At 39.1% G+C, this 23,037-nt stretch overlaps 1 protein-coding gene across 1 annotated transcript in view; it reads left to right on the top strand.

Moving 5' to 3' along the window:
• MAN1A1 (mannosidase alpha class 1A member 1) overlaps positions 1–23,037 on the top strand; it is a gene marked incomplete at both ends in the record, with an annotated part of 139,699 nt that overhangs the window by 35,960 nt on the left and 80,702 nt on the right. Inside the window, one exon of the mRNA XM_079532451.1 lies at positions 15,227–15,342. Within this exon, the coding sequence (XP_079388577.1) occupies positions 15,227–15,342 (116 nt within the window). The remainder of the gene's footprint in view (positions 1–15,226; positions 15,343–23,037) is intronic.

Below are 23,037 nucleotides of genomic sequence, written 5' to 3' on the forward strand. Positions count from 1 at the left end.
TAATTTAATAGTTGAATTCCATGAAGTTAAGTGTACAACTGCCTTTTAGACTGATCAAGTAATTCAGATTAACTGAATTAGTTTTGTGCTTGCCTTCTACACTGATATGATGTTTGATATGTGTAATAATGGTTCTTTATAAATTGTAATTATTCTTTAAAAATCTTTTAAAATTGTAATTATTTTACATTGTAGAATGTAACCCCTATACAGATTCATTTTATTTGTTTTATTAAAACATTTTATTAAAATTAATTATTAAAAATGTATTCTTAAATTTTATTTTATTAAAAAAAATACTGAAGAAAGTGGGAAAGTTGCAATTGAATGATGAGCTATCATTCACGAAGTGTTCTCTACTAATATTAAAACCAGTGAGCGCTGCTTGTAGAGAGCTTTCTCTAGAAAAAAACCCCCTCAAGTTTGTGCTCTTGAGCTTTGCTAGAAAGCTTTTATAATTATATGTAACTGTATTTTCATGTACAGTAGTCCAAGTTTAGTAATATTTTAACTTGTGGACATAGTATAATTAATCTCTTCTAATGAAAAGGTACTTTTTCTGGAGGGGTAGAAAGAAGGTAATAAGTACTCAAACACTATGTGGCTTAGAACTGAATTTTGTAGTTTTCGGAGTATTGAGGTTTCACAAGATTTTTAAAGCCTCCCAATATTCATATTCAAAACTCTTTCAGTGAATACCAATGCATATTTTTGAGCTAATATTTTATTAATATTGTTCAAGAAATTTAATTTTGCATGATTATAAAATAATAACTGAATTTAAATTGAAAAGCTTCCAACATTTCCCGTCCTCACTCATCTTCACTGTTGCTGCTGAAGTCCTTGAAATTATGAATTCCACTATGCAATTTTAGTTATAGAAGTGAGCCTGACTCCTTTGGAAATAAATTAATAGAATTTTGTTTAAAGAATAACATCATCAGCTATGTGGATGAATGGCTCAGCCCATCTGTGAAAGGAGGTCATGCTTCAGAACTGCTGTTTGTTGGTTTGTTTTGTTTTTTTTTTTTAGGGTGGTCATTGTGAAGGCAAGGAAGCTTATTACCTTCTCAGATTTCCAAAAGCCTTTTTTGGGGCTGTTAATGGCCTTTTGAAATACTCTTCCAGTAAGGCTGTGGCCATGCTCCCAAGTTACTTACTGCAGCCCTGGGAAAATTAAGTGAGCAGAGTGACAGTTCAGCAAGGATAACAAGTTACCCAAGGCAGTTAATGCAGTGGGAAACTGCAGGCAATTCTGTGAAACCAGACAGATTCTTTGAGAGATGATAATTCCACTTTAAAATAGCAAATGGGATATAGATACTGGATTTGAACTGATAAATAAGTGGCATGGGAGATATGAATCTAGTTAAGCTCAAAATAGATATTAAAGATTGGAATTTTTTTGGTATAATATATGGAGGACCATTAAGAGTGACATTGATGGAGTGAATAAGGATTTGTTTCTTATAGACAATACTATCTTTTGTAATTTGAAATATAAATGAAAAGCTGGCATGTTCAAAACAAGCAAAAGAAGAGGGTTCATTACAAAATGTGTGGCTGAGTTGCGTGAGTGCCAGAAGCAATGCAGATGCCAATGGCTTCCCTGGAAAATAGGTGAGACAATGGAGGAAAAATTCCAAGAGCAATTAAATAGACAGCAGAGCTGGCTCTAGACTACATAAACCTACAAAATACTGGAGATAGAAGAGCATTCGAAAAATATTACTGCATTGTTTTGTGTTGCGTGCATGAGAAGCCAGATTTGTTAAAATATATGTAGGCTTTTTCTCTCCATTCTGGCCAGCTGGTAACAATGACTGAAACTGGAAACGTTGTTAGGAGATTGCCAGTATCTGAGTACATTTCATGTTTTGGCATGTTAAATCTTAATAATCATGCCCAACACTTCAAATTTCCTTTATTTAAAGGAAAAAAAATTCCACCTTCTTAAAAATCTAAGTCAGCTTTTGAAATGGTGCTTTAAGAAACCTACAGATCTAGTCAAAATCTTAGTTTTGTCAAATCTGTATGTCTTTTTTTTAAACATTGAGAATAATGTAATTTAAATTTTATTGTACATTGTGTATGCAGTTGGAAAGAATTAGATGTTTCATTGATACTTTTTTTTTCTTGTATTTAATGCTACAAAATATCCAATCTTATTTCTCTTATTAGACAAATCTAATCTGCTCATCATACCTAGATTAATAAAAAAGATGTGATATTATATTTCTTTTTTTTTTTTTTTTTGGCTGGAATTGTAAGTATAAACTGAAATATAGAAGGAAGAAAACAGCAGAAAACATCTTCAAGTTTCTTCAGCTTACAATAAGGTGATGAAACAAATTTGCCTTAGTGGCTGAGAAAACAATGACAGTTCTGAAAGATCAAGGTGGGGCTCAGCATAAATTCAACATAGCTATGTATAATTTTTTTTTTTCTTTTCCACAGTAGTACAAAATAGCCATTAACACAGTTCTTCTGATAGCAATTGAAGAAAATTGTTCTCGCCCTTTACTTGTGTATGCTGAGTTTCCATCACATTAAAAAAAAAAAAGAATATATGTATATATATATATGCATATATCACATACTAATTTTCACATTTCAACTGAAAAACACAAATATGTCACTTTTTCTGGAAGAAAAAAACAATGTTCTACTCATCTTCTCTGTGTATGCATGAACAAGAAGTTCTATTTTATTATGCCTATTGGACAGTAAATTATTACAGGTGAGGAAGCAGTTGTATATAATGATAGGAGGTCACTTCATAGGTTATTCCATTCCTCTCAGTTTTGCTCTATGCTTTTCCCCAGTTTTTTTCCATTCCAAGTATGATACCATGTCAGAAAGAATAAAAGCACTTAATTTTGAGAAGGATAAGGGGAAGGCCATATCTCTGTGTAGTTTCCACTATTTTTTTAGGAAATGCATTAAGACAGATTTCTGAAACTTCTCCATGTAGTGTTTTCTTTGACATGCTTGGAAATTACTTTTTTTTTTTTATCTGATTCACAAAAATGCGTGCAAATATATATGTATGCATGTATATTATCCAAACGTATTTGGTGACAACGAGTGTGGATGTTCTGGAGAATAAAAACTTCATATATGAAGGCTGGGAGGAAAACTGTGAACACGTTATTAAATGTACCAACATGCATTGATTCTGGCAACCTGACTGTATGCTATATTCGACTCTCCTGTCAAAAAAAAAAAGCCTTATCTAAAAGCCTGAGACCGACAAATAAACATTTCTCGGCCTACCCTTCAAACAGCTTGGCCATGAGCCAGTTGAGTTTCTTAAACTGTATGGCCACATACGCTCTGTCACAGAGCTGTCATAATAAGCTTGTCTTCCAAGGACAGCAGTTCTCCCTGCACTATCTCCCTGGAAACTTGTATGAAGTTATTCATCCTGTGACCACACTTTTTTTTTTCTTAGTCTTCTCTGCTCACTTTCTCTGGAAACGCTACTCCATTCTCTAGTGTATTCTAATTTTGTTAGTTGTGTGTAATGTAGCTTTGTTGGATTTTAAAAAGGGTATTGTTAAATTGACTTACTATGCAGGGACAATCTAAACTGCTCTGTTTGTCCAGCTATTACAAAATTCTAGTTAATTAGTTGTCTTGAGTCATCATCCGCAACAGTAGTAGTCTTTTTCAGATTCTTCCAGAGCGTTGTTAAAGTTACCACCTTGTTGAACTTGAAACGATGTTCTTTAGATGTTGACTGATTTCTTTTGCTTTCTTTTAGTTAACTATCTTGTAGGCTATTTTACATGTTCTCTATTAGTTACTTAAATGGAAGAAGTGATGCTGTTAGTATAGGGGACAGATAAATGCAGTAGCAAGTTTAACAAAGGAAGTAAAATTGTGGTTGTTTCACCCTGATGGACAGGTAAACCCCACAACTTTCTCTCATCTCCCTCCTCAAGGGAAGAGAAAATGCGATGGAAAAGGACTGAGATAAAGACAGGGAGTTTATTCACCGCTTCACATCATGAGAAAAACAGACTCAACATAGAGAGATTAATGCAATATATTACCTATTACTAACAAACAAGAGAAATGAGAGACTGAAAGTAAGCTAAAACCACCTCCCCTCCTCCCACATCCATCATCTTTCTACCTCATTCCTCTGTGAGTCATGCAGGGGAATGGGAGTTGTGGTCAGTCCATAACACTGTCTATCTGCCACTATCCCACAGTCTACCCCTACTCTTTGTGGGATCCCTCCTGAACTGATGCCATGTGGGCTTCCCATGGGCTGCAGCTCTTTATACACTGCTGCAACACATCTCTGTACCACAGACCCTATTATCCAGGAACTGAACCATCATGGGTTCCCATAGACAGCAGTTCTCCCAGCCCTTCTGCCCCAACATGAACCCCTCTTAATGGGCTGCAACTCTGGCCTGGGGCTGCTCCAGCAGGGGCTTTGCATGGTTTGTGGCCTCATTCAAGCTACATCCACTGCTGCACTATGGGCTCCTCTATGGCTGTACTTGAAGATCTGCTCTGTGTGGAGTCCATGGGCTGCAGGGGCATAGCCTGCTTCACCACGGGTCTCTCCTGGTCTGCAGGGAACTTCTGCTCCACACTTGGAGCTCCTTCTGCACTCATTCTGCACTAACCTTGCTTGCTTGCTCTCATCTTCTCTCTCAGCTGCTGCTGTGCAGTAGTGTTTCCCTTTCTTCATTCTGTTCTCACAGAGGCGCAGCTGTTGCTCATAGGTCAGCTCTTGCAGTGATTGGTCCCTTTTGGAGCTGGCTATGATCTGACATGGAGCAGTGCTGGGCTCTGCTCACAGAGGTCACCCCTACATCTATCCTGATACCAAACCTTGCCAGGTAAACCCAAAGCTAGCTGTCATGGTTTTATGATTTTTGGTCATCAGTATTCCACACCATAACATCATGTAATGCACTGGGGGTGGGGTTTGATATCTGCCGAATGTTCGTCCAACGGAGAAGAACTACATTTCCCCAGGAGGCTTTGCGGTCAGCAAGGGGATATAACTCCATGCAAGGACACCTGATCCTTCTTCTTCGCCTGCGCTTCGCTGTCTGCGCTTCGCTATCTGCGCTTCGCTGCCTGCGCTTTGCCGCCTGCGCTTCGCCATCTGCACTTTGCCGTCTGTACTTCAGTCACTCAACTGGACTGCACTTCTCACCCCAGCATTGTGGTGAGGTCTATACAATTCAAACAGACTCTCTCTCTCTCTCTCTCTCATTGTATTTTACTAATACTATATTTAGTAAAATCATTTGTTCCACCTCAGATTAGTGCTGTTGTTTTCAAGTATTTTGGGGTCCCCTGCTTCCCCTTTCCCAGAGGTGCGGATCCGCAGATCCCTCCGCCCTGCTGGTCACGGAACTGGGCCGGACCAGCCCATAAACCGTTGACATTTTTGGTGGAGAATGCGGGCAACAGTTGCTTTCTAGCTGTTTAGACTCTCTGCTCCCGGAGAGTTCCGTTGGGAAAGCTTATCTGTTTCACCGCTACTCTCTGAAAACGTGACCTTGAGAACTCCAGGCGGACTGCCAGTATCGTAGGATATTTGTAAACTCTGAGCTTTACTATCTTGCCTCTGTAAAAAAAAAAAAATGCTTTCTGTAGTGAAACTGTCTCTTAAAGGGCTGCACGCTGCTGCCTCTTCTTTCCTAATGCTCAAAACATACTGGGCATTAATTAAGCTGGCCACCTTGCTCTATGGAGCAATCGGCATATACAATCAATTGAAAACATGGGTGGAAATATGGACCTGGCACGTTCGTACAATGTGGCTTACAATTCCGGAGACAGCTGTCAATTTTACAGGACTGGGATTTTTTAAGGTTTCCAGTCTCACCTTTCGGCCTGTAATGCAGTTTTTGAATGAACACCTAGTCGTATTACTAATCTCCCTGAATGTATTGCTCATCATTTCGCTCAGTATTAGTATTTATTATATTTTGAGGATGTCCTCCCCAAAACCAGAGAATACTGAGTGGCAGGGAGTGTGGAGAGGTCTGGGAAAGACTTTAGACAGATGGAAATCTTCAGTCTCATGGAACTTTACTCCAGAACACCTGAAAGACCCCGAGAGTCTAAACAGCTATTTAAGGCAGGAATGTTGCGGCTTGGGCAGTTCTGAGGAGGCACATATGATTTGGGGCCTGGCTAATGCTTATCGGGCCTTATTCAATACTATCCTGGAGAGAGAGAGAGCTTCTGAAATTGAAAGGGAGAGTCTCAGGGAAACAGTTCAAAATGAGCGAGAGAGTCTCCTGCTCCAGAGGAAAAACCTCCGATCTGAGAGAGATGCCCTCCGAATTGAGAGAGACTCCCTGCAATCCAAGATCGACAATCTTCAATCTCAACAACACACCCTCCAATCTGAGCTAGATACTGTCATAATCGAACGAAACAAGCTCCAAGCTGAGCTGGAGGATGAGAGCATTGGAACCGATCAACCTGATCAACCACAGGAGGCACCACAATCGATGTCAGTTGCCCCTGTAAGAGGACGGAAAACAAAGCGAATCTCGACTCAGTTAGAAGAGAAGAAAGAGGAGGAAAGAGGTCCAGAGGAGTGGCTCCGAGGGCCAAGAGAAGCACCTCTGAGTCCAGGGGAGGGGCCCTCAGTAAGACCACGGTCACCAACACCTACAAGGGCAAGAAGTCCTGGAAGAGCAAGAGGTGAGCAAGATATTGTTACCTTTGTTGATCGATCTTTGAAAATGAATGAAATTCGAAGTCTGAGAAAAGACTTCTCACGCCACCCAAATGAGCCTATTGCTACTTGGTTACTTCGATGCTGGGACAGTGGGGCCAACAGTGTGTGGCTAGATAGTAGAGAAGCTCGCCAACTGGGTGGCATTGCTAGGGACTCAGCCATTGACAGAGGTATTAGTACATGCCAGAACCAGGCCTTCACCCTCTGGAAGCGGATGTTGTTAGCTGTAAAAGAAAGATACCCCTTCAAAGACGATCTGATGCCTGAGAAGAAGAAATGGGCTGATATGGAAGAAGGCATCCGTTATTTGAGAGAATGTGCTGTGGTGGAAGCACTACATAGCCCCGATTTCATTCCTGATGAGCCAGACCAAGAGCATGATCCTGAGAGAGCCAGGTGTACACCAAACATGTGGCGTACATTCACAAAGACTGCACCAGAAAGGTACGCCAGTACATTTGCAGCTATGTATGGCAGAGGGGAAAGAAGACCCCTTATAAATGAGTTGCTTAATAAACTTCAAGACTTTGAGTTACATTTAAGCCCTCTACGAGCTTGTGTTTCAGCCATTGAAAAAGTAGCTGAAAAGCTGGACAGAATGGAGAACAAACAAGAAGATGTAATAGGTAAACTATCAATCGTGCCTGATGCCGATGAATACATGGTGGTAACAGATACATCCAATGAGGAACAGAATTCCCAAAACAGCCTACTTGAGGGGCTAATCAACTTGATTTCCTCCCAGTCAGTGTCATCCAACGTCTCAGCTATCAAAAGAAGACGTCCTCCTGCTCGAACAAGTGACAACAGTAAGACCACGTCACGTTTTGCCTTGTGGCATTACCTACGCGACCATGGAGAAGATATGAAGAAGTGGCATAAGCAACCTACTCCAGCACTTCAAGCACGGGTAAAAGAATTACAAGACAAATCAACCACCAAGGTGAACTTCTCCAGAAAGGTGATTGCTCCAGTTGCTGCAGACAACGGAGGTAACAAATAGAGGGGCCCTGCCCCCAGCCAGGGGGGGGAAAGGGATAATAGAGTTTATTGGACTGTGTGGATTAGATGGCCTGGCACATCAGAATCACGGAAATATAGGGCCCTGGTGGATACTGGTGCACAGTGCACTCTAATGCCCTCGAGTCACCAAGGGACAGAATCAATTTATATTCATGGGGTGACAGGAGGTTCCCAAGAACTGACTATGTTAGAGGCCGAAATCAGCCTCACTGGTAAAGACTGGCAAAAGCACCCTATTGTGACTGGCCCAGGGGCTCCATGTATACTTGGTATTGATTACCTCAGAAGGGGATATTTTAAGGATCCCAAAGGGTATCAATTGGCCTTTGGAATAGCTGCTGTAGACACAGGTGTTAAGCAGTTAGCTGTTTTGCCTGGCCTATCAGAAGATCCGTCTGTTGTGGGGTTGCTATGAGTGGAAGAGCAACAGGTACCGATAGCTACAAAAACGGTGCACAGACGGCAGTATCGCACCAACAGGGATTCCTTGCTCCACATTCAGAAGTTAATTCATCAATTAGAGAATCAGGGAGTGATCAGCAAAACTCACTCGCCTTTTAACAGCCCCATATGGCCAGTGCATAAAGCCAGTGGAGAATGGAGGCTGACGGTGGACTACCGTGGCCTGAATGAAGTCACACCCTCATTGAGTGCTGCTGTGCCAGATATGTTAGAACTCCAATACGAACTGGAGTCAAAAGCAGCTAAGTGGTATGCCACCATTGACATTGCTAACGCCTTTTTCTCCATTCCTTTGGCCAAAGAATGTAGGCCACAGTTTGCTTTCACATGGAGGGGCATTCAGTATACCTGGAACCGTTTGCCCCAGGGGTGGAAACATAGTCCAACCATTTGTCATGGGTTGATCCAAGCTGCACTGGAACAGGGAGGTGCTCCTGAGCACTTACAGTACATTGATGACATCATTGTGTGGGGCAACACAGCAAAGGAAGTTTTTGAGAAAGGAGAGCAAATAATCCAGATCCTTCTCCGTGCTGGTTTTGCTATTAAGCGAAGCAAAGTGAAAGGACCTGCCCAGGAGATTCAGTTCCTAGGCATAAAGTGGCAAGATGGCCGTCGTCACATCCCGACAGATGTGATCGACAAAATCACTGCCATGTCTCCCCCCACTAATAAGAAAGAGACACAATCGTTTCTGGGTGTAGTGGGTTTTTGGAGAATGCATGTTCCAAACTACAGCCTCATTGTAAGCCCACTTTATCAGGTGACACGGAAGAAGAATGATTTTGTGTGGGGTCCTGAGCAGCAGCAGGCTTTTGAGCAGATTAAACAAGAGATAGCCCGTGCTGTGGCCCTGGGGCCAGTACGGATGGAACAGGATGTGAAGAACATCCTCTACACTGCTGCTGGAGAGAAAGGCCCCACTTGGAGTTTGTGGCAAAGAGCCTTAGGAGAGACCCGAGGCCGACCCTTGGGATTCTGGAGTCGAGCCTACAGGGGGTCGGAGGAGGGCTACACTCCAACTGAAAAGGAGATCTTAGCTGCGTATGAAGGGGTTCGGGCTGCTTCCGAAGTAGTCGGTACTGAAACACAGCTCCTTCTGGCACCTCGACTGCCAGTGCTGAACTGGATGTTCAAGGGAAAGGTTCCTTCCACCCATCATGCTACTGATGCCACTTGGAGTAAGTGGGTTGCGTTGATTACACAACGAGCACGGATGGGGAACCTCAGCCGTCCAGGAATCCTAGAAGTCATCATGGACTGGCCTGAAGGTAAAAAGTTTGGAACACCACCAGCAGAAGATGTATCTCGTGCTAAAGAAGCCCCACCATACAATGAATTACCAGAGAATGAAAAGAAATATGCCCTATTCACAGATGGATCGTGTCGTATTGTGGGAAAGCATCGCAGATGGAAATCTGCTGTGTGGAGCCCCACACGACAAGTTGCAGAGGCCACCGAAGGGAAAGGAGAATCAAGCCAATTTGCAGAGGTAAAGGCTGTCCAACTGGCCTTAGATGTCGCTGAACGGGAGAGGTGGCCAATGCTCTATCTTTACACTGATTCATGGATGGTAGCAAATGCCTTATGGGGTTGGTTACAGCAGTGGGAGCAAAATAATTGGCAAAGAAAGGGCAAGCCTATTTGGGCTGCTGACCTATGGAAAGATATTGCTACCCGAACAAAAAATATGGTTATAAAGGTGCGTCATGTAGATGCTCATGCGCCCAAGAGTAGAGCTACAGAAGATCAGCGAAATAACCATCAGGTAGACCAAGCTGCCAGAATTGAGGTGGCTCAAATAGACCTGGACTGGCAGAACAAGGGTGAGTTATTTTTAGCTCGGTGGGCCCATGAGACCTCAGGTCATCAAGGGAGAGACGCAACATACAAATGGGCCAGAGACCGAGGGGTGGACTTAACTATGGATGCCATTGTACAAATCATTCATGACTGTGATACATGCGCCACAATTAAACAAGCTAAGAGGATGAAACCTCTCTGGGAGGAAGGGCGATGGCAAAAGTACAAATATGGGGAGGCATGGCAGGTTGATTATATCACTTTGCCACGATCTCGCAATGGTAAGCATTATGTGCTCACCATGGTGGAGGCAACAACCGGGTGGCTCGAAACATATGCAGTACCCCATGCTACCGCCCGAAACACCATATTAGGTCTGGAGAGGCAAATGCTGTGGCGACATGGCACCCCGGAAAGAATTGAGTCAGATAATGGGACTCATTTTAAAAATTCACTTGTAGATACTTGGGCCAGAGAACATGGCATCGAGTGGATTTATCATATCCCCTATCATGCACCAGCCTCTGGTAAGATCGAACGCTACAACGGGTTGTTAAAAACCATGTTGAAAGCAATGGGTGGCGGAACATTTAAACACTGGGAGAAGCATTTGGCAGAAGCCACCTGGCTGGTTAACACCAGAGGATCAATCAGTCGAGATGGTCCTACCCAATCCAGCTCCCTACATATTGTAGAGGGAGATAAGGTCCCTGTAGTACATGTAAAGAACATGTTAGGAAAAGCAGTTTGGGTTTTTCCTGCTTCTGGGAAGGGCAAACCTCTTCGTGGAACTGTCTTTGCCCAGGGACCTGGGTCCACCTGGTGGGTGATGCAGAAAAACGGGGATGTTCAGTGTGTACCACAAGGGAATTTGATATTGGGGGAGTGCAGTCTGTAATCCCATGTGTTAAGCATGATGTAGTGATGTAGAATAAGGGGTGGAATGTCATGGTTTTATGATTTTTGGTCATCAATATTCCACACCATAACATCATGTAATGCACTGGGGGTGGGGTTTGATATCTGCCGAATGTTCGTCCAACGGAGAAGAACTACATTTCCCCAGGAGGCTTTGCGGTCAGCAAGGGGATATAACTCCATGCAAGGACACCTGATCCTTCTTCTTCGCCTGCGCTTCGCTGTCTGCGCTTCGCTATCTGCGCTTCGCTGCCTGCGCTTTGCCGCCTGCGCTTCGCCATCTGCACTTTGCCGTCTGTACTTCAGTCACTCAACTGGACTGCACTTCTCACCCCAGCATTGTGGTGAGGTCTATACAATTCAAACAGACTCTCTCTCTCTCTCTCTCTCATTGTATTTTACTAATACTATATTTAGTAAAATCATTTGTTCCACCTCAGATTAGTGCTGTTGTTTTCAAGTATTTTGGGGTCCCCTGCTTCCCCTTTCCCAGAGGTGCGGATCCGCAGATCCCTCCGCCCTGCTGGTCACGGAACTGGGCCGGACCAGCCCATAAACCGTTGACACTAGCATATATGAGTATTTGTTTTGGAGTTTTTGGTAGAGATTGTGTTTCACTTTGGTAGACCTGTGCATCTGGTTATCATTTTTATTATCAATTATTCACTTCACTTCAAGCTTACATTTTATGAATTTCAGTCCATTTTCTGTACCCTGAGTATAAAATATCTTGTATTATTTGCTAAATAAATACATAATTACTTCAGGTGTACACATTTACTTGAAATATTACTTCTGATAGTTTCTTTCTGCCTAGGTCAACTGTGGAACACTCACTTGAGGATTGCAGCTTTGCTGGCACTTTTTTGTAAATTGATGTTAATCCAATTTATAGCTGTTCTTTAAGCATATAACAGGACGGTTGTCCTGTCCAAATACTATGTCTTATGAAAATGAGCATGTAATTTAAACGCGTAGGAATAATCTTTGTTTATCGTAGACCTTGACTTCTACGTAATTTCTTGAGAATATTGTATAGAAGTTAACAAGACTGATAACTCTATTTAATTATTTGTCTGATGTGCTCTGAGAAGCTTAGCATATATTGGCTTGTGAAATATTTGATTTTAATTCATAATAGCAAAATGATCATTTAATTTCATTATTATTATTTTTTTCCTCTTCTTTGTCTGACTGGCTATAGATGAAGAACTACACAATTTCCTTAATGCTCTTAAGTTTGGATTATCCTGTTGGCTAACATAGCATAAACTACAGTTGCTTGCAAGTCATAACTGGCTTCTAACTGGCTCTCAAACATCCCTCTCTGTGTTCTTTTATCTTTTCTCAAGATTGTTGAAGTGTCACTGTTTGAAACAAATTTAACTGTTTAAGTCTCATTATCTTCTGAAACCTTCAGAATAACGGATAAGATTTTTTCAAAAATATACTAGAGACTCTCCCATTCTTTTCTCTCTGCTCAGAAGGGATGTTTCTACTCAAAGTAGGCCACACTGTGGTTCTGTGTATCCCAGAGCCAGGAAAAAGTAAGATGTGTGCAATTCCAAGGGCAAGTTCTCAGTAAGGTTGAATCCTCTTCTGACTAAGTAGTGAGTTGCAACTCAAGCACTAGACCTTAAAATTGAAAGTGTGACTGGAGATGGTATTAGCTGCTTTACAGAGCGATTACCAAAGGAAATGTCACTGCATTGAACCTGTCAAAATCCACTTAAGGAAATCAGGTTGTAGATTATTTTTCTTCTAGGTAGAGCTCAGTTGAAAAGTTCACTATGAGCTGCTTTTGTGTGTGTGTGTAATCACTAAATATGTATAGTCTTTGCAAAAAGGTTCTTGAGCATGTTCTCTAGCAGTTTTCTGTACTCATTTTCTCATGAGCTCAGTAGAAGTATAAGTTGCTTGAACATATTTAAGGGGATGAATTTCCTTTAGTATGAGAGAAAGGCAGTCATGTTCCAAGTAAGCTCTGAGAAGACAGTATTCACTTGTTACCAAAGTATGCTGCAGTTTTATTACCAGAATATCTGGGAGAATATATAGATGACTTTTTTTTTTACAGTAGGAAAGGGACATTCCAGAAACAATGATAGATGGCACAAGTAATCAGTAACTGCTAAAACAGATAAATTGTCTAGTTTTATTACATGTATGAAATAACTTATAATAATCACAGAAATATAGAATGTCTTAGGTTAGGAATGGACCTTACAAATCATCTAGTTCCAACTCCCTTGCCATGGGCAGGGTTGCTACTTACTTGATAAGGCTGCCTTGATCAATTGTTACCTACTATTATATTTCTAAGAGGATAAAAATGGGAAGTTATTTCCTGTCTGCAATCTCAAGCTGACAAAGTAATGTCAGTCCTGTTATACAGAGACCTCCAGTCATTCCTCCATTTCATGAGGAAGGAGATTACCACAATGATGGTGAACTGTCATGGTTTTATGATTTTTGTTATCGGTATTCCATGTTATAAAATCATGTAGTGCATTGGGAGTTAAAGTGTTAATGCTCCAGTTCCGGATTCCGGTCCCAGAAGAGAAGAACTACATTCCCCAGAAGACTGTTTGCTGTGCAGTTATCATTTCTGCTCAGGGGGAACAGATATAAGGCTCTGTAGATCATCTGACATTCCTTCTTTCGATCGTCAGCCTCTCCTCCCTGCTGCTTGTCCTGACCACAAGCGTCACTTCACACTAGTGTAAGGCCTATAGCTTTCAGATATTCTCATTGTATTTAGTTTATTAGCTTCAGTTCTAATTATATTATATTATGGTGTGTTATCTTGCATTCCGATACCTTATTTAGTAAATTAGTTTGTTTCTCCTCAGATTGTTGCCACTGTTTTCAGTCATTTAGGGTCCCCTGTTTCCCTTTTCCAGAGGTGCGGATTTGCGAAATCCCTCTGCCCCACTAGGCACAGAACCCAGCCGAACCAGCCTGTGAGCCGTTGACATGAACACAAAAGAATTCACTGAAATGATTAACTTCTAAGTCAAATACGAATAATTCAATCCTGATGCATGGCAAAAGTTTACAAACCCAAGCTTACTTTTTTCTCAAATGTCTCAGAACTCTACTCAAATTCTGTGAAGTTTTTTGCAGCTACTCTCTTGTTATTTACCAAAGGATATCTATCCCTGATTGAGTAATCAATTATCCACCTGAGTCATTAGCTTTGCTGGTGAAAGAGGGATTAGATCTAAAATCTTTCTTTGGTTTTGCAGCCTAAATTATTTTGCAGGTATGAATGGTTACTTTTGTGTCTAGGGTCTTCTCTGAAGATTATCTTAATAGTAATTTGCATTAATTATGAAGATTGCTGGAGCTAAATTCATAAATTCCAAATTGAATAAATTGGCCCAAACTGAATTCTGTACAGTCTTCAGTAAATAGGAAACTCTTTCTAGACAAAATGCTGTTTTGAGAAGGTTGTCATAAATTTCAAGGAAACATGGGAATGTCAATTGGGATCAGTTCATTTTCTTCTCCACCTTCCACAACAGTCTTTTAGTACAGGATCATGAACACATATTTAATGCATATCGAAGTGAACATATGGGTGACGCTTCATTTTGCAATCTTACTTGAAGGCTGAGCTAAACTGACTATTATCCATTGATACAAAAGAGGTAGAAGGACATTACTTGCACAAATACACAGAACTTTCTCTAAAATTCTTCATCTGACAGTCTTCTAAGCTGAGAAATTCAGATGTACACACGATTACCTTTGCTCTCCATAATGGTATTATGTGCAGGCTATGTGATGATGCATAATATCAAAGAATTTTTTTTTCAGAGAGGATACTTGAGAAAGGACTAGCCTAAATGAAATGTGATCATCGCTTATCTGCTTCTTAAATTTTTGTCCTTTATTGAGTTTAGAGTATAAAAATACAAAGCAATTATTTTTTTCAGGATCAATCATTTCTCAATGAGATTTATTATCTTCTGTGAATTGTATTTTACAGTGAATGGTTTTATCAGTGTTAAAAAATGCAAAACCATGGCTGAAAACGCAGTGCATTAGAACTACTCTTCAAAACAGACTTAGTGGAAGAACTACTTAAATGTTGTGATATAGTGTAGCAGCATGGAAATCAAATTTAAGGCTGTGAATTACTAGTTGCCCACTTGAATGCCTATATTTCTCATTTTTATTTGGATTAATTAAAACTGGATTTTGAAATTAGAATTAATTTGAATTAATTAGATTTAACTGAAAAGCTTCTGTTGGAAAGTAAGTCTCTGAATTTATTTATTTCAGGTAACATTCAAGGAGCAACAATAGTGGATGCCCTTGATACATTGTACATCATGGAAATGAAAGAGGAATTCAAGGAAGCCAAGGAGTGGGTTGAAAAAAATTTAGACTTTAATGTGGTAAGTAGTGTTAATGATTAATACTTAATGGTTTGTTTAGTATCTAAGAACCAACTGAGGACTGGATTCTAGTATTGCAAGTATGATATCAGGCTACAGCATTTAGATTATCAATAGCTAGAACCTAGCAAGAAGCAGGAAAGTATTGAACTTACTGCACTGCCTAGTGGCAGTTTTTCAGTTTGAAAGATTTATGTAGACAGGAGGCAATGAACTGAAGCAAGGAAAAGGTAATAAGGGTATCATTGTAAAATTTGCAACAAACTTTTAAATGTTTCTGGATAGAATTATCAGGACTTCAATGCAAACATTATTTATTATCTACATAAAGACTTAATAATTTTTCTTTCTGAAATCTTCCATAAGTTAGACTTACATTTAGAGAAGGCTACACGTAGCACATAATCATTTAAATTCCTTTGAGCGTTCTAGTAAAGCTCAATCCCGTGACTTATACTGAACTCAGCTCAGCTCAAACTGCTTTAGCCACATGAGGCACTAGGTCATTAAACCTGCATGTACAAATCATCCTATTAACTGGTAAGTATGCACTTGAGAGTTCATTTTTAAAGCTTTTATTCTTGAAATGTTCTTGCACAGAACAGCTAGAGCAACTATAAAACTTCAGTTAAATTGAGAAGGGCTGGTCGTGGTCCTTTTTTTTTTTCTTCTTTTTTGTGGGCATGAGCATGTAATATAATTATTGGGTGCAGGGAGATAATGGAGTAGCTCCACTGCTCAGAGTAGTCCCAGTAAAGTATAAAAAGCATTGTAGGCACAGCGCACTGAGCTCTGTAAATCTCTTGTAGTAAAGGTGCATCATGGTAGAAACACTTTCTGCAAACAAAGTACTCTTTCTAATATGTAAAAAGTCATGTTTAATTAGCTTCTCTTACATACTTGAAAATAATTATCAATTTAAGAAAGAGGTGTTAATAAGAGAGGATATTATATAGTTTATATAAGCAGCAATTTAGCGTGCATTTATATTTATGTTAATGATGTAAATACAGAATATTAAACTGTGCTTCTGAGTAGCATCAGATGTCTGAACAACACACTAAGTATATCCTCAGCATAAGAATATTTCTGTAGAAATTTTTATAATGTAAGATTTTTTTTCTTATTAGCTTAGCATTATAACTACTACAACTAAAAAATGTAAGAACAAAATATCATAGAAAATAACAATCTCTTCTTTAAAGGGAAAACTGAGCTCTGCTTTGAGGAATGTTCTAAAACCCTTAAAGTTTACATTAATAACATTAAAATCATTATTTTTTCAGAGGTCTTGCTATTTTTTCTGTTGCAAACTTCTTATAGGTGGTGCTGCCTACTTTTTCTGCTCCTCCTACTGAGGAAGAATAAGTCAAAGCTATAAGATTTCTGTCAAAATGTCTGCGATTTTGTATTACATTAGTCAGTCATTGTAGTAATCCAACAGATTTACCAACACTACTTTACAGATAATAATGTAATGCATCAATAACAGTATCTGAAATAACTGTCCTGAGTTCAGCAGCTTGCATAGTGTTTTCATAACACTTCATGGTCATACAGAGCTGAATTAATTTTCCCAAGTTAGAGTGAGGAAATTAAAACAAGTAACAAGTAAAACAAGTAATTTGTTATTACTTTCAACTTTAATATTGGTCACATAATCTGTTTGTTTAACGTCAGAGTCGTCTGAAGCTACTTGTTTAGCTTTCCATTTTAAGTTCCAATTTCAAATGCTGTTTTGTATCTCTGTCTTACAGTGAAAAGATGGAAATTACTTAATGCAAAGTACATGGGGCCTTTTTCTTTTTAAGTGTTTAAAGTGAAAGCATAGCCATGTTTCTGGCATTATCAAACATTTTCTGCTTTAATATTTTGTATATTATTACTGACATGTGTTTCATAAGCCCTTTTCCTATGAAATTGATTTGGTTTTTAATAACTGACACATAGACCTACCTTTAAAAGCTATTTATTAGAAGCATTATAAAACATTTCTGGTCATTTCCTAGGCAATGACTACTTAATTGGCTTTTAAGCAAGCATATTTGACCTTAATTTGTATAAATAGGATTAGATTTTCTATACATTAAATCTTGGAACTGCTCTTTCTAAATCCTTAAGATATTTTTTAAAAAAATCAGTGAGTGTAATCTGTGGTAGAATCTTTTGTGTTTGTATTGTAGTGCAATGCAGCTGGATACTGGAAGCTATCTTCTCTAAAAATTTATAATACTTCAGATACTCGGTGTATGTCTTGAACCATTTGGCTAGCAATATATCATTCTCATTATGCGGTCATAAAAGTTTTCAAATTTCACTTTGTAGTGTAGCTATTAGTTTATCTGCACAGAAGGACTTTTTAGAATAAAGATGTCATAGTGGGAAATGGCATCATTACTTCACATTAGATTTCAGTTCCTCCAATAAATTTTCTGGATTCTCTGTTTCCTTTCTTGAGAAAGATAGACAAGTTTCAATTTAGGAAGAAAAATTCTGGGTAAGTATATGCCACTCTTCCTGGCAAACTTGTGAGTGAACTTGTTTGGAAGCGACCTCATTTTGCAGTACAATAAGCTGAGGCTGTTTTCATTAGAACCGGAGTTGGTTGCCCTTTGTTTTTGAAACTGAGGTATCTGAGCATTGCAGTGCTCAGTATCTATGCATGTAACTACTGAAATTCTTTGTATTTGATGCCTTGCTGAAGTTTCAATCAAGCAAAATGGTTATTTCAGAATTTGCATGTTCTTGTTCTGTTGATATTTTAAGAAATGTAGATATACTCAGACCTTTAGAAATATTTGACATTTAGCAGCGGATAAATCCATGACGTTTGCATCATAGAGGTGTGCTATGTTTTCTATTAAATGTGTGTGGGGATGTGTCTTTAATCTTCAGTTAATAAAAGGTATGCTCTGACTTCAGCACATGCTACAACTGAGGAAAAAAGATGCTATATTTCACAGGACCACTAGGGAACTTGACTGGTTCCTATCTATAACTACACACTTCTGTGTGCTTCTCTGTCTTTATTTTTCCCTATTTGCTTTATGGCATGCACACAAACAAAGCACTCATAGCTTTCTGTAAGAGTTTCTCTACCAGCAGCCAACTTGTACTTCAAACCAGGGAAGAAAGGCTATCAGACTTTGGTGAAGCAAAATGAACTGAGCCTTGGGAAAAGAGATTACAAGTTAAATAAAACATAGGAAGGGTTCAGGAGCCAGTAAGTAGCGGTGGAGGAGCTTGGCCGTTTGGCACAGCACTGGAGGTCTAGGAGCTGTTAAGGAATGGAATTGATGACGTTTCACTACTGTACCTGAACACTCAATCTTCTCTAGGATGAGAGGCTAGCAGATCTGTCTTCCTATTCTGAGTGGTGAGGCAGAGGAACCAGCAGGAGTAGCATGGGGAAGACTCAGAGCTGGAGGCTTGCTTTTGTTCCTCCTCTCTGTTATGATAGAAAGATGGAAGAGGTCTGTAACTAACTGGATGCAGAAGATGAAATTAGTCTAAAGTTCTGGAGAAGGGAGGGTAGCTCAGCCTCCACACTTAAATGAATTGCTCTCTAGCCATGCTGAACTCCTTCACCTCAGAAAGATGAACTTGCCTATTCTGTATATTGGGAATGGTCTTTGACCAGTCATGCCTGGACTGGAACAATGGGGACCAAAATCTGACCAGAAAGTGCTAACAATGAAATGTGATGTTGAACAGTGCTTAGATTCATGCCTTGACCTGTTTACCATTCTAAAGTGGGTGAAATGAGGCAGGACCAGAACAGAGAAAAGGTGTGGAGCAGAAAAAAAAAAGAGCTTGTTTGGGCAAAGAGAAAAATTGTTTCCTGTACTAGAAAATTTCTCAAAGCTGAATTTGAATCCTGACTAAAATAACTTCCTTGCTGTTTTTTAGAGTACTTTGCTATGTTTGCCTCATCTCGCTCTATTTTGGCCAAAATGGAGGATGATAAAAAGTTAAGATTGCTTACTCAGATGGAAAGAAGAGGTCTATGCAGTAGATCTGTCTATGTGGATAATTTGACTCTAATTAACATTTTGTGTGAGCACTGAGTTGTTGTGCATTATCTATCTCATCAAGGATACCTTTCCTTCTTAGCTTCACAGGATGCATCTCCTTAGAAAAGAGCTGAGGCTGTGCTGTGGGAAAAGTCTTAAGAGCTTTTCATTCTGTACTGAGTTGGGGAACTGCCTGAAGAGAAGGGAATAGTTAAAATGACAAGGATCAATTAAGGCTTCTGTCCTGCCAGCAGTCTTAAGCAAAGCTGTTTACAGACATCGGTCACTATCTGATCTTATAAACCATCGTGAAGCTTGAAGGCTTTGCTTATCGTATGTCTACTTTTGGAAACTAGAGAAATGTTTAAGTACAAAAACTTGAAATTACATACATCTCTGCTGCCATGTGCACATTAACATGCCCCTTTTCCAGAATACCAAATATTACTTACATTTAATTAACAATGCTTTGTGCATTTACGTTTAGTTCAGAAGTTCTGTAGCATGGAAGTAAGTAATAAGACAAACTTTTAGAATGCAAACTGTTTATTTCAAACTTCAGCATTTACAAATTTTAAACCTACTGTGCTGAAACTGTAGACATTATGACTGAGGAGTAATTACTTTTAACAGTCCATAATCTGAAGTTCTCTTTTGGAGACAGATGGATTTTTTGCACTTCATTCTTTTTTTTCCCTTTCTCTTTAAATGAGAAAATCAAAAAGATTCCTAATACAAGATAGCTTTCCTTCTTAAAAAGGAACAAAAACCATGTGTGAGAGGTGTAAGTAAATGGACTTCAACTATAATAGGTCAGTGAGGAGACTTAAGAAAGGCAGCATTTGAAGATGGTTTGTGTGACTATTTGTTCACTAGTTTGCCATATAACTTATTAGTGCACTCTAAACACTAGACTTCAAAGTGACTTGATTTTGTTTTGATTGCAAACTATTGTTTTGATAGGTTAAAAGGAGATGTTGGCAGATTTGTTATTAAATGCAGTTCTTTTTCTGCTAGTGTTCATAACAGTGTGACTGTTTAAGGTCTTACTGTTTGCTGGTGTGGGTATACAGCAGTAAGCTTAAAACAACATGCTGTGTAGTAATAAGGCTTTGATGCTTGCAATAAAGGTTGCTAAAATTGCTTCCCTTGTGAATGGGAACTGAGTGCAAACTGCTACCAAATTTCAGTTGTGGACTATGAATTAAACTTTCTTTCTACAGTTGCAAGTAACTGGAATGTTGTTAAATTACTGTAGATTAACGTAAGCTGTTATAATATTCTTCATGTCTGTTTTTCACTTCCTGGACTGCTTGAAAATGCCGAGTTTTGTTATTGTTCCCAACCTTTGTGTTTAAGTGCAGGAATATTATTACTCAATAGTAATCTTTAACTACAAATACAAATCATTTCACTTGAAACATGGTCCCTTTCAGTCTATTTTTTCAGTCTAGAATTATGTGCATTATTCAGTGTTGTTCAGTGCAGGGTCCCTGGAGTTGTACTGTACGGCTTGTTAACCTGCAGGATACAGGCTGTTTGTGAGGGATGCTTGTACAGTGAGAGATGTCTTTGTGTGTAAATAACTTTTCCTTGTACATAGGAATAATATATGGAAATGCACATGAGATGGCCAAAATTTTATTACACTCATAATGACACAAGAACAGAACTGATTGGGAAAAAAAGGTTGGGAATTAATCTGTCCAATGACAAAGACTGAAATAAATTGTTGGTAGGATTGAAGCCTTATTTGGATCTTTATGAAAAACAAGAGAATGAGTTATTTAAAAAATACAAATTAAGGTGCCCTGATTATTGTGAATATGTTCACCCACATAAAGGCACACAGTAATTTCCCTAATTGAATTGTGAGTGACAGAGCAACTACCAGTGCCAATGAGTGCCAGGTGGAATCTGATGCTAGATAAATAAAATTTTACTTCAGTTGTTGTGTTAAAAGTGAGGGTTACTTCTCATGAGAAAACATAGATAAAAACTATCTTGGCTTTGATCTATAACTGTGGAGAGGAAAATTTTCAGGAGAAAGATATGCTATGGAAATGGTCCAGAGGATGAGATTACTGATCTTTAGGAATCTGGAGCACTTGTGTAAGACAAGGCTCCAGGAGAGCCCATCTGACAAGTAGAATTTTTTACGTGTACATTGCCTTCAGCATTAAACTCAAAGACAACTGGTTGAAGCTTCTGATGGAGTCCAGGTTGCCATTGGCCTTCTGAGCTGCAATAGCTCAGTGCTGGCTTCTGTTCAGTTTTTCAGCCAGGACCCACCTTCAAGTTTATCAAGGTCCCTCTGGATGGCTTCACTTCCTTCTAACGTGTAAACCACACACTCAGCTTGGTGTCATTGACAAGCTTGCTGAGGGTGCACTTGAGCCCATTATCAATGCTTTTGATGAAGATATTGAAAAGTACCAGTGCCAAGACAAACACCTGGGGGACACCACTCATGTCCAGGTGGAGGCCTGTGATATTGCCATTTACCACAACCCTCTGTCTTTGACCTTCCAACAAACTCCTTATCTACCAAATAGTCCACTCCTCAAATCTGTATCTCTCCAATTTTGAGATTAGGATGTTGTGGGGGACCATGTCAGAAGCCTCACACAATTCCAGGTGTGTTCTGGTGTTTGACATTGGTCACCTTCCCTTTGTCCACTGATGTCAGACACATATCACTCTCTCATACATCTATATATTTTCAGAATACTTTGTAAAAGGAGAGCAGCTAGAGCAAGATGAATTTGCATAGTAACAGTGAGAGATAAGCAGATGTGCACTGACAAGGTTATATCAGATATTGTCTTACACAATCATGTAATCTAAATGAAAATACTCATGAAAAGGCTGTGAAATTAGAAGTTATATCTATTTATAAATTATATCTATCCAATTGGTCAGTACCAACTTCCACACCTATGAACACAGAAAGGAACATCATAGTCATTTTAAAATAAATACATCCAGTTACTGCTCCTTAGATAAGGAGATAAATAGGTAGATAAGATAAATAGGACTTAGAAGTCCTATTAGATATAACAGAATTAATTGAAACATTTCCCATATCAGCTATGCGGTGATACAAGGAAGGCTTGAAGGAGAAATCTGAAATTTGAAATTAAAATAACTGCTGGTTTCTTCAGCTGAAGGAAAAAAGTAAAAACCTTGGGAGATAAAGATAGTGGTTTTTTTCTTTTACTTATATATTATAATATTGTTAAGCTGTTCAGAAGTTATTTGTCTACATCTGGATCTGAAAGCAAAATAAAAATAGCATTCATTATTTGGGATTTGACTTCTGAGTAGAAGTATACAGACTTGTGCATTTCTGTATATGAATTATGATTGAAAACATGAAAAGATAGTGATGGATAGGGATGTGGCATTTTAAACACATAATAAAAAAAAATCAAACCAAAAAGATGGATGAAGTTGAGATAGCAGTAAAATTCAGACAAGTTCAATTTTCTCAATAGACTACTTCTTCATGTGAGCATTCCATTTAGAGATAAGTGTTTCTTTGATATGAAATTACACAACCTCTAACCATTTTGCAAATTACAGTAATCTCTGTGATTTCCAGATTTTATACTACTAGCCTGGTATAATGAGTTTAAGAGTAACTACCTTATGAAACGTAACAGCTTTTGAATCTTCCTTT

Source organism: Tetrao urogallus (genome assembly GCF_951394365.1).
Source record: "Tetrao urogallus genome assembly, chromosome: 2".
In the NCBI taxonomy this organism is placed as follows: domain Eukaryota; kingdom Metazoa; phylum Chordata; class Aves; order Galliformes; family Phasianidae; genus Tetrao; species Tetrao urogallus.